At 33.2% G+C, this 15,687-nt stretch overlaps 1 protein-coding gene across 1 annotated transcript; it reads right to left on the bottom strand.

Moving 5' to 3' along the window:
- Positions 1 to 14,737: 14,737 nt before the first annotated feature.
- On the bottom strand, positions 14,738 to 15,307 carry LOC134228549 (uncharacterized). The gene has a single exon (XM_062710202.1). The coding sequence runs from the start codon at positions 15,305 to 15,307 to the stop codon at positions 14,738 to 14,740; it is 570 nt and encodes a 189-aa protein (XP_062566186.1).
- Positions 15,308 to 15,687: the final 380 nt, after the last annotated feature.

The following is a 15,687-nucleotide window of genomic DNA, read 5'->3' as shown; positions in this document are numbered from 1 at the left end:
AAATTATATCAACATGCAAGAAAATTATGTCAGCATGCAAGATATTATGTTGACATGCAAGTTACAAATCTTTTAAGAGAATCTGATTTTAAAATGGGTAAAATCCCGTACTGACGCTCGTATCTGACATCGTAAATGCAAAACGACAAGATGCGGGTTACTTATGTTGACATGCGAGATAATTATGTAGACATGCAAGATATTCATGTTCACATGCAAGATATTTATGTTCACATGCAAGATATTTATGATCACATGCAAGATAATTAATTGTTAACATGCGACTTATTCATGTCAACATGCGAGTTATATTTTTACATAAAAGATATTTATGTCAACATGCAAGATAATAAGTTGCATATCAACATACATATCTTGCATGTTGACATAATTATCTTGCATGCTGACATAATTATCTTGCATGTTGACATAATTATCTTGCATGTTGACATAAATGAGTTGCAGTAGTATATTATGGTGGCATATTTCTGCCCCCCTACATGCAAGATAAATTATGTTAACATGCAAGAAAATTATATCAACATGCAAGAAAATTATGTCAGCATGCAAGATATTATGTTGACATGCAAGTTACAAATCTTTTAAGAGAATCTGATTTTAAAATGGGTAAAATCCCGTACTGACGCTCGTATCTGACATCGTAAATGCAAAACGACAAGATGCGGGTTACTTATGTTGACATGCGAGATAATTATGTAGACATGCAAGATATTCATGTTCACATGCAAGATATTTATGTTCACATGCAAGATATTTATGATCACATGCAAGATAATTAATTGTTAACATGCGACTTATTCATGTCAACATGCGAGTTATATTTTTACATAAAAGATATTTATGTCAACATGCAAGATAATAAGTTGCATATCAACATACATATCTTGCATGTTGACATAATTATCTTGCATGCTGACATAATTATCTTGCATGTTGACATAATTATCTTGCATGTTGACATAAATGAGTTGCAGTAGTATATTATGGTGGCATATTTCTGCCCCCCTACATGCAAGATAAATTATGTTAACATGCAAGAAAATTATATCAACATGCAAGAAAATTATGTCAGCATGCAAGATATTATGTTGACATGCAAGTTACAAATCTTTTAAGAGAATCTGATTTTAAAATGGGTAAAATCCCGTACTGACGCTCGTATCTGACATCGTAAATGCAAAACGACAAGATGCGGGTTACTTATGTTGACATGCGAGATAATTATGTAGACATGCAAGATATTCATGTTCACATGCAAGATATTTATGTTCACATGCAAGATATTTATGATCACATGCAAGATAATTAATTGTTAACATGCGACTTATTCATGTCAACATGCGAGTTATATTTTTACATAAAAGATATTTATGTCAACATGCAAGATAATAAGTTGCATATCAACATACATATCTTGCATGTTGACATAATTATCTTGCATGCTGACATAATTATCTTGCATGTTGACATAATTATCTTGCATGTTGACATAAATGAGTTGCAGTAGTAGTGTTTATTTATTATAGTGACATGTGTTAAACAACATTATGGTGGCATATTTCTGCCCCTTGTGTGCAAGTTATTTTTCTATCAAATATGTTGACATGCAAGATAGATATGTTGACATGCAACAAAGCTATATCAACATGCAACATAAATATGTTGACATGCAAGAAAATTGTAATAAAATAAAAATCATAAAAAATCTTCATAAATCTCAAATATTGCCCACGTGTGACATCCAACATGCTAAATGCTACATATTTATGTTAACATGCAAGATAAATATGTTGACATGCAACTTATTTATGTCGACATGCAACTTATCTATGTCGACATGCAACTTATTTATGTCAACATGCAACTTATGTATGTCGACATGCAACTTATATATGTTGACATGCAACTTATTTATGTTAACATGCAACTTATTTATGTCGACATGCAACTTGGTTATGTTGACATGCGAGATAAATATGTTGACATGCAACTAATAAGTTGCATGTCGACATAAATATGTCGCATGTTTACATAAATAAGTTGCATGTCAACATATTTATCTAGCATGTCGACATAACTAAGTTGCATGCCAACATAAATAAGTTGCATGTTGACATAAATAAGTTGCATGTCGACATAACCATGTCGCATGTTTACATAAATAAGTTGCTTGTCGACATATTTATTTCGCATGTCAACATAACTAAATTGCATGTCAGCATAAAAAAGTTGCATGTCAACATAAATAAGTTGCATGTCAACATATTTATCTTGCACGTTAACATAAATAAGTAGCATCTAGCATGTTGGATGTCACATGTGGGCGATATTTGAGATTTTTGAAGATTTTTTTATAATACTTATTTGATTGCAATTTTCTTGCATGTCAACATATTTATGTTGCATGTTGACATAACTATCTTGCATGTCAACATATTTATCTTGCATGTCGACATATTTGATAGAAAAATAACTTGCACACAAGGGGCAGAAATATGCCACCATACTATGGATAATTGTACGATAATATCATTATCATAAGTTGCATGTTGACATAAATAAGTTGCATGTTGACATAAGTATCTTGCATGTTGACATAAATTAGTCGCACGTCTACATAATTATCTTGCATGTTGGCATAAATAAGTCGCATGTCTACATAATTATCTTGCATCTTGCAACTACAATATCAGATATATGGTGGCATATTTCTGCCCCCTACATGCAAGATAAATTATGTTAAGATATAACATAAATATGGGGACATGCAACATATTTATGTCAACATGCAAGTTAATTATGTTGACATGCAAATTACCAATCTTATAAGAAAATATAATTTAAATATGGTTAAATTTACTTTCTAACGATTGTATCTGACATGGTAGAAATATGCCACCATATCAAAGAGAGGTCTTGTCACTAACAGATTATCAGTCAGAAAGACAGACAGAGAGACGAACAGACTAAAAACTATACTGCCCCAAATTTTCGATTACGGGGACATTAAAAAACTGTTTATAACTGAGTATGTAATAAATCTTTGTAATTTGTTGGTGTTCTTTTAATCAATGTTTTCGATCTTTAAAACAACTAATTAATTTTGCCAAGAACACAAATCTTATCTAACACAAATCTTTTTTGTAACGATCGCTGTAATCTTTAAAAGCTGATTTGTTAATTGTTTCTGTTCTAAATGAAGTGTCGTATATTTAATGCATTCCCATTTCCATTAGCCTAGAAATTTTTAGAGAAAATGTTTGATTACAGTCGTAATACATGCAGCAGATTACAAAATACAAACAAAATTCAAACAAGTTCTAATTCAATTATCGAACTGAAATGCAGACTGCATGCTTAGAAAAAATTAGACCAAATTCAGTAAGGTATAGTTCTCCATGGCGTAAAGGTAAATGCCATTTCGTTTTTCTTTTCTTTTCTTTTTTTTTTTTGATAATAAGAATTTTAAGGCCCATCAAAATGTATCTGTGAAACTCCAAGGTCCCTAATCCGTGGCTTAGTATGGGAATATTTTGAAATGAAATTATTTTGACGTAAGAATTCCAAGTGTTGTTGTTTATGTCCAGATGCTGTACTAGTAACCACATTTGTCAGTCTTCAAAGAAACCCGATGATTGAATTACATGTAGCTGAATATGGAAATAATTTCGCGTTTTATACAGGATTTTTTTTTATTATGCCCCGTAATCGAAGCTTCGGGAGTATTTAGTTTTTATCCTGTCCCTCTAGCTGTCTGCCTTTCTCTCTGTTTAACTGTTTGTCCGCAAAAACTTTAACATTGCCCATAACCTTTGATTGGTTGGAATTATGACTCTCATATTTCACATGTGTATTCCTTATGACAATTTGCCTTTCTTTGAGTAACAACACATTTGACCTCTTAACCTACATCTTCACCTATTCTGCAGACAAGTCCATTCTATGAGAAAACTTTTTTATCCATAGACTTATGAGTTTGATTTGCAATTGAGAAATTTCAACCTTCGACAATAGCTGTCATACAGGGGCATCAGTGTTTCACAAACACATTATTGGCTCTCGTGCTCGCGATCACTGGCGATCGGTCGGAAAATATCATCTTGTCCCATCCTTGAAAAAATTCTGTATCCAACAAGAAAACATTGAATATATCCTCAATGTCCTCACTACTCACCGAGGTGGAACATAACAACATAGGTTATTATCGGATTCTATAGCAGAATTATTGATATTTTAATTGATAGTCATTCCTTTAGATGTTTGGCGTGGAAAAGGATGAACAACCTGAAAGACATAACAATTCATCAAATGAGACTAAGTAATTACATTCATTCACCCCTTAATATCAGGGCCTACTAAGAGAACTTCAAAGATCAACACCTCTATTGGAGGAAATAAACCGAAAAATATCAAAAGCACATTTACAATTAAAATTGATTAAATTATTTCCGAAAAATACAGAATAAATAAATAATGTGTATTAATGTCCAATATTTTAATTCTGACATTTTGATACCAATACCATGTTTTCATCATAAAATTTTTAATTGAGGGAAAAAGAGATCAACAACATTTTGAGTTAACTTGAACATTAGATAATCATACCAATACAGAAATTCGAAAATATACGGTTATCAACTGTAACAAAGTTTTGTTCTTTTCAAAAAAAGAGAGCAATTTTATGGTAAATACATTATATACATGTATGTAAATTTTAAGAGCCATTCTCTGTAATGATTTGAAATTTTATATAGGAGCTGTGGCACGCATTGTCTCAGAATTTCTCCAAACTCTCTATGATAAAAGTCATTGATACCCTAAACTGAAATCAGGCAAAAATTGGTTGCTATGTGTTATAGTTACCATGGTAACATGTCTTAAAGTTCGAAAAATGGCATTTTTTAACATGTTTAGAGCCCCATAATTAACATTTGCGGCAAAACAAACAATTGGCAATGACTGTTTCCAAAAGTTGAAGGTCAGATGTCTCAAATGCATGATAAACATGTTTGGTAAATCAACTATTGCATACGTTACTATGGTAACAAAGTATTCTAAAGTAAAAAAAAAATCATTGAATTTTTTAAAGTCATACACGTAAAAATAAAAAGCAATTATGGGATGAAATGTGACCAAATAATAGAAAAAAGAGCCTTGAAACATGTACCAAGAACAAAATATGATATTTCACTTTGGTTGGCAATGGTTGCCAAGGTTTTTATACCGCAGAGAGTCTTCAAAGTAACACTCTGTATGTTTAAATATGATCCTATCTTTTAAAAAGGCACATTTCCTCATAACTAATGATCAATTTTTAAAGATGTTGGTGTGCTCCTAGTTTTCCCATTTGAAAAAATTCAGATTAGATTCTTTAGATAGAGCGTTGCTATGGAAATAAGCAGAAAATATATGCTTAAAAACCGGAAAAATATTTTCTTTCCTTGGATACGTACCCTTAAATGTAGATTCCCAAAACTTTTATGATTGATATTTATTAATAGCTAACCTGACTTTTAATTTTGACTATCATCCAATCTCTAAGTGGATGCAAGAAGTTGGCAAACAGGGTTTAATATTGATATAAAGTTCACAAAATCGAACATTTTCCCTTCTTGGTAACCATAGCAACATTGTTGTTTTCTTCATCAAATTTTATCAATATATGATATTCAACCTCAGTTCTAACAGATAAATAATATTCAAGCTGATTCCTTTATTTTGTTTCTTGATTATATGGCAATTTAATTCTTAATGCAGCGAAAAATAATTCACCTTTAAGCACTGGTACTTTGTCTCCATGGTAACACTGCAAAGTAGCAATTATACCCAATTTTTCTTATGGTTTTGGTGTTGCAAGGTCCTAAGGATGCATATTTGACAGTCTTGAATTTTCATGTTTTTCCTCAAGACAGTAGCATTAACCCAATCTTAGTTACTGGTTTTGCATGGTTACACTGTGTTACCATGGCAACCATAAAAGTTATTTATAGAATAATATTGCTTATACTTATATACTTAAGGTCAAACATTTTCATTGTTTTCCTTAAGTCGTTGATTGAGTTTGAGCATGTAATACCTACCATTAGTTATTACGGAGTGTTTTTCAGCATATTTCAACATTTTAAATGTATTCCAAATGTACCCTTGGTTACCACTTACTTAGAGACATATTCTAAACAGTTTCTGTACAGTATAAGTGACATCAAGGTGTCATGTTTTTGTGAGAATGGTTTGTTTGCTTTTTCTACTTTTTATTAAGCAACAGTCAAGATTTAAAGTGGCTGAAAATCTCGATTTTTCAAACTTTTCCGGCTGTTGCCATAGCAACCGAGTCACTTAGCAACGAAATTTTGGTTGATATTTGTTTCTGGTGTCAAGTACTAAGCATGGGTGAAGTTTCATCAAAATCGGTGACCATGCGTGGCAACGAAGTTTAAGTGGTTACAGAGAATGGCTATTAAATATTCTTTGAATACCAATTCATTAAAATTCAAACACTTACATTAAACTTTGTTAAAAACCAAGCCTACGTCAACTGTATATATATCACCGTGTATATCCCAACATGCCGGGTGTATATACTATGTTGTGCGCGGGGTGTATGCTTCCGAAGCGAGAGAAAGGGGGCCAATGTACATTGTTTGTCCATTTTCTCGTCTTACGGATATTTTTCGTCAGTAAGCATATGCCTATGGAAGGAAGTATTGTATAAGGAGTATATGGATAAAGGAGTATATGGATACCTATGAATTCACTGGACGCCTTCTAGTTTTATCAAACACCTCAACACAATTCCGAGGATCGGAGCAAGATTGACGCTACACTGTGTTTATGATCAAATATCAGAACAAAGCTTTGCTTTATCGTCACTTTTATATTATTGTTAAATACATGTTTACAATATAAACCTTTGTATACAAATTGTCTGTAAATAAAACAGTTCGTATATAAAGATATTGACGAAAAATCAATGTTGTGTCCGGGGTGTATGCAACATGTTGTACGCGGGGTGTATACCCCTCTTTTAACTCTATAGTATCATTGTCTGAAATGTCATTAAAAAATGTTTAACAATTGACTTTTGTAAAAGTTCTTTTTATTTTGTAAACTATTCACCAGTTTTGTAATAGCACAACTTCAGGTTCATGAATTCGATTTACAGGAAATAAAATTGAAAAATGTTCATCGTACTTTCGGTTTTGCATGCAAATGGAAGTAAATGTACAGGATACTTTGTTTAACTGTTTAATGTGATGACCAACAATCCATCCCTTCTTTTTATTTAAATGCACCTATTCAGATCCTTTCTTAATATTAAAATGCTTTACACATGCATCATTTTGAACATTTAATATTTCCTCATAATTTCAGTTTTAAATTTTTTCAATACTTTTTAAATGAGTTTGAAAATATTTATCTTTTTGTAATGTCATAAACACTAGAAAAAATGTTCTCCTTCATGTAGTATTTATATGTTGTGTACTTTGCCCCCAGGAGCCCGTATTTGGCAGTAAAGTATTTGTTTTATATTGAGGCATTGTATTGTACTGAGTACATACTTTCTAGGAATGGGCCCGAAGAGGGTGTGTTTGTGTCTACGGTCATTTTTTTGGGGGTGGGGGTGGGGGGGGGGGTAACTTTACTACGTGTACGATATAATAAATTAGAGGAAGGTGAACATAATTGATATCAATTACACGTCAACGTAAAATGGTAATTGTATCAAAAGCAGTTTTTTTTTCAATTGTGCATGCCCTCGGAAAATTGTCGTCCCTTATTACATGTTTATTGTGATTTGTAACATATGAAATCTTTTCAGATAAGGAAAAATAAGTCCACATATTGCGAAAATTGAAAGGAAAATTAACATACATGTATCATACAGACACGTAGTATCACCCCCCTTTTTGTTCCAGTCACAACTTTTCACTACAGAAAATGTTCATCGAAAGTCAGATTGCCCCCCCCCCCTTTTGTTTCGGCATAGTCAAATAATGGTTATGTAATATGTTTAAATAAAAAAGGAGAATTGGTACAGAATAATAGGGAAGCCTATTAATGCCACGCAATATTTTTTTAAAAGTTGGTAATTCCAACTTTAATCTTGGAAATTCCAACTTTAATCTTGGTAATTCCAACTTTAAAGTTGGTAATTCCAACTTCAAAGTTGGTAATTCCAACTTTAATCTTGGCTTTTCCAACTTTAAAGTTGGTAATTCCAATTTTAATCTTGGTAATTCCAACTTTAATCTTGGTAATTCCAACTTTAATCTTGGAAATTCCAACTTTAAAGTTCGTTGTAATTCCAACTTTAATCTTGGCTTTTCCAACTTTAAAGTTGGTAATTCCAACTTTAATCTTGGTAATTCCAACTTTAATCTTGGAAATTCCAACTTTAATCTTGGCTTTTCCAACTTTAAAGTTGGTAATTCCAACTTTAATCTTGGCTTTTCCAACTTTAAAGTTGGAAATTCCAACTTTAATCTTGGTAACTCCAACTTTAAAGTTGCCCCCCCCCCCCTTTAAAAAAAACCTGAATCCGCGCCAGTACGGAATTGATGCATTTAGTTATATATTTTGTATATTTAGCAGAAAACGTTTCATTTGATGAAATAAGATTTGATTACATCGAGTACTTAATTGCTGTCTCATTTTTATATGTTATTCTTTCATACAATACATAATAAATCTGTAATTGGTAAAGTTTAAATCCTGGCATGTACAGAATTCTGTGTACATAATTTTTATGAAGTTATTCTCAATATAATTGCACAGGAGAACTTAAAGGAATATAAGGATTTCTAATTAAAAGTTGGAAGTTTTCTTAAAGGTCATAAGGAAGGTCAAGGTAAAAAAAATAAAACAAACACAAATAAAAAGAGTTCAACAAATTATTTAATGTGCTAGTATTTATTTTCCATTATAAATGTACCATATTATAACTCCCCATAGTCCCGTCTGCTTTTTTTACATCCCCCACCCCCACCCCATTGCGACCCCTACCCCTAGATTGCAATGATAAATTGCTAACAAATCTATTTCAGTGTGTTATTTTCACTTTAATTAAGTTTGTGATACTTTAAACAAAAGAAAAAAAACTAAGAAAAGGGGGTAGAAGAGCTCGAATAAATGTTTGAAAAGCCAAGATTAAAATTGGAAAAGCCAAGATTAAAGTTGGAATTTCCAACTTTAAAGTTGGAAAAGCCAAGAATAAAGTTGGAATTACCAACTTTAAAGTTGGAAAAGCCAAGATTAAAGTTGGAAATTCCAACTTTAAAGTTGGAATTTCCAACTTTAAAGTTGGAATTACCGAGATTAAAGTTGGAAAAGCCAAGATTAAAGTTGGAATTACCAACTTTAAAGTTGGAATTACCAAGATTAAAGTTGGAATTACCAACTTTAAAGTTGGAATTACCAACTTTAAAGTTGGAATTACCAAGATTAAAGTTGGAATTTCCAACTTTAAAATTGGAGTTACCAACTTTTTAAAAAATATTGCGTGGCACTAATACGCTTCCGTAGAATAAAGATGGGACCTACAACCCCATCTGAAATAGGAGTTTGAGTTTCAATAAGCTCCCCCTTTTTATAGCTAGTAAACTTATGTCAAGGTTTTTTTTCAGGTATCCACCCCTTCAAAAAAGATTCTACATCACTGTCATAAATACTTAAGAATACATGTATTGATAACATAAATGTTGCAGAAACAAAAACAAAAAAACCGATTTATTCATATTACACCATTTATGTGGTGTTTCTATCATTTTTAACAGGCGAAATATTAAGATTAAAACGAGCCAAAGAAAGGGCAAAGTGTCCTCAATGCAGGGATTGGGGAGGGGGTGGGCGAGGGACCCTTTGGAGGGATTTTATGATTACGTAGATTTAGACCATTGCGCCATCTACAATGTAGCATTTAGTCAGATAACAATCGTTCCTTGCACATCTAGCGCCTTTTATGTTTGAATATGATAGTTTGTTTTTAATCTGTCTTTTTTTTAAATTCAGATGATTTGTTATTTTATTTCAGTAAGTTTATGTAAATTACTTTTTGGTTCGGAATTAGTATTAAGGTCTTTTATCAATACTACCTGTCGCTTTTAAACCTGTGTGAATAATATTGCCATTGATACTTAGCACTACACAATCCTAAGAAAAATATGGGGTATACACCCCACGTACAACATGTTGCATACACCCCGGACACAACATTGATTATTCGTCAATATCTTCATATACGAACTGTTTTATTTACAGAAAATTTGTACAAACGTTTATTTAATAAACATATATTTAACAATAATATAAAAGTGACGATAAAGCAAAGCTTTGTTCTGATATTTGATCATAAACACAGTGTAGCGTCAATCTTGCTCCGATCCTCGGAATTGTGTTGTGGTGTTTGATAATACAAGAAGGTGTCCAGTGGATTCATAGGTATCCATATACTCCTTTATCCATATACTCCTAAGATAATGCTTTCTTCCGTAGGCATATGCTAACTGGCGGAAAATATCCGTAAGATGAGAAAATGGACAAAGAACGTACATTGACCCCCTTTCTCGCGCTTCGGAAGCATACACCCCGCGCACAACATAGTATACACCCCGCCTGTTGGGATATATATGGTGTATATGGTCCGAATTGATCATCATACTAAATACAAAATCAAGTTGTTGTCATTTCTGATTAATATTTTATACAAAATTCAAAAAATAATTTTGCACGTTTGATGCGCACAATACAGTCTGTTTTGGAAAAAGACTGAAATGTTGCCATTACTTATCTGACTCTAGATATAAATTACATGGTTATGATGAGTTAGGGTGTCTCGTCTTAAATTGCCCCCGAGTCATGATTTCTCAAGGGTTTATAAGCAAATTATAACTATTAAAAGTGCATGGTTATGATGAGCAAGGGTGTCTAATTATTGAAAATTATGAAATGCAAAGCCCCCGGATCAGGGTTTACGGTTTTTTCTGCTTATAGTAATAACATTCAGGCGCGGATCCAGAAATTTTTTCCAGGTGGGGTCCACCCCAGTCAAAAAAAAATCCAATTTCAGAAATTTCTTGACAAGGGAAAAAAAAAACCTTAACTCGCCCAAACGTCAAAAACTTCAAATCTTTCACTTTTCATACCCATCTCACACATATTCGCGTTTGCCGGGGGTGGGGGGGGGTTAGCGTTTTCCATGGGGGGGCATGGTAACTTTTTTCTTGTTTTAGTATATACATTTTTTAACCTGGTAAATTCAAGGGGGGTCCTGACCCCCCCCCCCCCCCGACCCCCCCTCTAGATCCGCGCATGGTAACATTTTTGTGAACATTCTATGAGGGTACATGACATTGCTTCTGTTCTTATTGTTGATAGTTAACTGAAGTAAAAAGTATGAGAAATAAAATTCAAATAATACAACGCATTTAAATTATGCTCTCGTATAATGATAACTTGTTATTAATTATGCACATATTTCCTTCCCATGATATGCATGTGAAACGGCAGCAAATTACTTTTAATGATCCGTATCCTACGTGTATACATGTATTTGCAAAACCAGAAATTTTTTTTTCTTCCATCAAAAATGTAAGTCAAAGTACGTTTATTAATTTTCTAATATTGTGTATTCTTATGTATTTTTTTCATTACGGTAACCGAAATTGACACATCGTGTGCGACGTCTTAGCTTTTTTGCCCCCCGTTTTCATATTTTTGGTCTGTCTGCACTTCCGTCTTTCTGTAACACTCTCGTATTCGCGGGATAGGGCTTTCATATTTCACATGTACATTACCTGGGACCTTTCCAAATATACTATGATTTTTGACCCCGTGACCTTGGTCTTAAAGTTAAATCTACTTGTCTAAAATTTTAACATTACTTTAAATTGGACTGTTGTCATAACTTTTGAAATAGAAAGGATTACTTATCTGACTCTGTAGATATAAATTACATGGTTATGATGAGTTAGGGTGTCTCGTCTTAAATTGCCCCCGAGTCATGATTTCTCAAGGGTTTATAAGCAAATTATAACTATTAAAAGTGCATGGTTATGATGAGCAAGGGTGTCTAATTATTGAAAATTATGAAATGCAAAGCCCCCGGATCAGGGTTTACGTTTTTTTCTGCTTATTAGTAATAACATTTTTGCGAACATTCTATGAGGGTACATGACATTGCTTCTGTTCTTATTGTTGATACTAGTAGTTAACTGAAGTAAAAAGTATGAGAAATAAAATTCAAATAATACAGCGCATTTAAAATATGCTCTCGTATAATGATAACTTGTTATTAATTATGCACATATTTCCTTCCCATGATATGCATGTGAAACGGCAGCAAATTACTTTTAATGATCCGTATCCTACGTGTATATTTGCAAAACCAGACATGTTTTTTTCTTTCATCAAAAATGTAAGTCAAAGTACATTTATTGATTTTCTAACATTGTGTATTCTTATGTATTTTTTTTCATTACCGAAATTGACACATCGTGTGCGACGTCTTAGCTTTTTTGCCCCCCCCCCCCCCCTCCCATTTTCTAATTTTTGGTCTGTCTGCCCTTCCGTCTTTCTGTAACACACTCGTATTCGCGGGATAGGGCTTTCATATTTCACATGTACATTACCTGTGACCTCTCCAAATATACTATGATTTTTGACCCCGTGACCTTGGTCTTACGTTAAATCTACTTGTCTAAAATTTTAACATTACTTTAAATTGGTCTGTTGTCGTAACTTTTGAAATAGAAAGGATAATAGCTTTCATATTATCACACAGAGACTTGAGACAGTCTTAGCAAAATCGGGTATATTATATACTGTAATAGGCTCCCTATTATACTATATACCCGATTTTGCTAAGACTGTCTCAAGTCCCTGTGATATTACATGGGTATATTACCCGTGACAAGGCATATCTAAATATACTATGATTTTTTACCTTGTGACCTTGAAGTTTGATTATAGTCCTATTTTTATGCGCCCGGATCGATAGATCCAGGGCGTATATTGTTTTTGTCCTGTCTGTCTGTCTGTGTGTTTGTTTGTTTGTCTCGAACTCGAACCTTCACCATAACTTTTGAACCATGAAAGATAGAAACTTCATATTTGGTATGCATACTCCACTAATTAAGGTTCTTTCAAAAGACACCAAGGTCAATGAACTTGTGACCTTAACTGTGGCCTATATGCTAAAAATAGCTTTTTTCTGCAAACTTTAACCTTTGCCATAACTTTTGAACCATGAAAGATAGAGACTTCATATTTGGTACGCATACTCCACTAATCAGGTTCTTTCAAATGACACCAAGGTCAAATGACCTTGCGACCTTCACTGTGACCTATATGCTAAAAATAGCTTTTTGAACCCTCACTATAACTTTTGAACCAGTGATAGATTGAGATTTCATATTTGGTACGCATACTCCACTAATCAATCTCTTTCAAATGACACCAAGGTCAATGACCTTGTGACCTTGACTGTGATCTTAACGCTAAAAAAACCTTTTCCGAACTTTGTTGCTACCGGGCGCATAGTGTTTCACAAACACATCTTGTTCAAAAATGTTACTTTTCCTTATAAATTTTGATTGAGAAAAAACGGAGCTTTCACATTTTTTTTCAACATGTACATTACCCGTAACAAAATGTTTCCGTGCATGATATGAATTTGACCCCTTGACCTTCATGTTTGACCTAATTTTCAAAAATTTTAACTTTGGCATGACCTTGTGACCTTGACTGTGATCTTAACGCTAAAAAAACCTTTTCCGAACTTTGTTGCTACCGGGCGCATAGTGTTTCACAAACACATCTTGTTCAAAAATGTTACTTTTCCTTATAAATTTTGATTGAGAAAAAACGGAGCTTTCACATTTTTTTTCAACATGTACATTACCCGTAACAAAATGTTTCCGTGCATGATATGAATTTGACCCCTTGACCTTCATGTTTGACCTAATTTTCAAAAATTTTAACTTTGGTGATTACTTTTGAATGACATATGATAGAACTTTCGTATGTGACACATGTTATAAAATAGGGAGAGGGCAAAAATAGGCTTTGCCTGCTGCCCAATCCCATTCACATTTTATTTGTGAATAAAATTTTGTATATATAAATAAAAAAAAATATGTTATAAATAATGGCATCCCATCCACTCTGACACCGAAAGCGAGGGGATCGCATCTTTGAATTTTCTTGTTCATTATTAATCTGGATGGTTATTTGCGAACTCAAGCGTCCGATCAGATAAAAGCTCAATAATACATCAATGAATCTGGGAAATAGGTTGTCATAGATTTTACTTAAAAGTTTTAAACTATCTGCCTTGGGGGCTTATACGTGTTATTAGATGTTCAAATGAACTGTTTGAATAAAATGCATCCTTCCAAAAACATATTGTTCTTTGAGTGACTGCATGATGATAACAAAAAGAAATACAGATACAAAAGTTAGAGATAGGCAAAAACAAAAGTCAAAAGTTACGGTTATATTTGAACATTAACTCTTGCAAAATGTTTGGCGCCTTTCTTAAAAAAATAGATTATTAAAAGATCGTTTACTACAAAAAATTCATATAATTAATTACTGTGCACACATACGCTGTACTCTGGACGGAGATATTAGATAATCGTAAAAAATGTGAAAAGCCTGATTATCGTTTTGAAAAACGCCAAATGCAATCGTTTACCTCCTCATAATAAAGAATTAGTTATTATTTTTTTTTAGACTTTTTTCTTTTGGAAGTCTTTTTCAAGTACTCAGTTTTTCTATCGTGATATTTAAAGAAATTGACGACACGGGGTGCGTCCATAAGCACTATCCCAAGGATGACGAGGCAGATGACCACAGCGCCCACTCCGCCCACGCGCTGAGCAGACGGTCGGTCATCAGGCGCGGAAATCAGTCGTCTTCTATAGGCGTTTGTGTCCTTCACGCTGACTTTTAACTCCTGGATCATCGTCTCTATCATCTGACTTATCTCCTCGTCTGTATAGTTTCTGTAGCTACACGTCTTATCAGAGGGACAGTAACAGAACGACTCTGTCGTTGTCTCGCTCGAAGATGGCTGTCCAGTCTGAGTTGACGTAGTCGATGACGTCATCGTTAGAATTGTTGATGATGGCCTTGTTGTTTCTGTGATAATCTCCGTCAGTAAGGTTGATGTTGTTGGTTCAATTGTCGTGGGATCTTTTAATTTTTCTGCTGTTGTTGGTATTTGTGTTGTCTCAGAATCTAATGGCGTTGTGTTCGATGAGATTTCTGTGTCATGAAGAGAAAACATACATATACCATATTTATGGCACGCCAAATTCACAAAAATGAGCTAAACATAGTTTCACAGTCGATAAACTAAGTTTATCGGTTGTAAACTATAGTTTACAGACTGTAAACTATAGTTAACAACGTTAATCTATATTTTACATCTGTAAACCATAGTTAACGCGATAATCTATGTTTTAGAACCGTAAACTATACTTAACACTGAAAACAATCATTTGCCATTGCAAAACAAAGATTATCTGATAAATACAGTTTCACGATTTGTAAACTATGGTTTACAACTCTTAACTATAGTTAACGATCTGATAAATATAGTTTCACGATTAGCGAAACTATGATTAACAACTCTTAACTATAGAAACTGTTCACGATTGTAAATCA

Source organism: Saccostrea cucullata, unplaced genomic scaffold (assembly GCF_032062105.1).
Source record: "Saccostrea cucullata isolate Sc308-1 unplaced genomic scaffold, CSIRO_AGI_Scuc_v1 ctg426, whole genome shotgun sequence".
NCBI classification, from domain to species: domain Eukaryota; kingdom Metazoa; phylum Mollusca; class Bivalvia; order Ostreida; family Ostreidae; genus Saccostrea; species Saccostrea cuccullata.
Note: the sequence above shows the minus strand (reverse complement) of the source record. Positions and strands in the feature narration are given on the sequence as shown.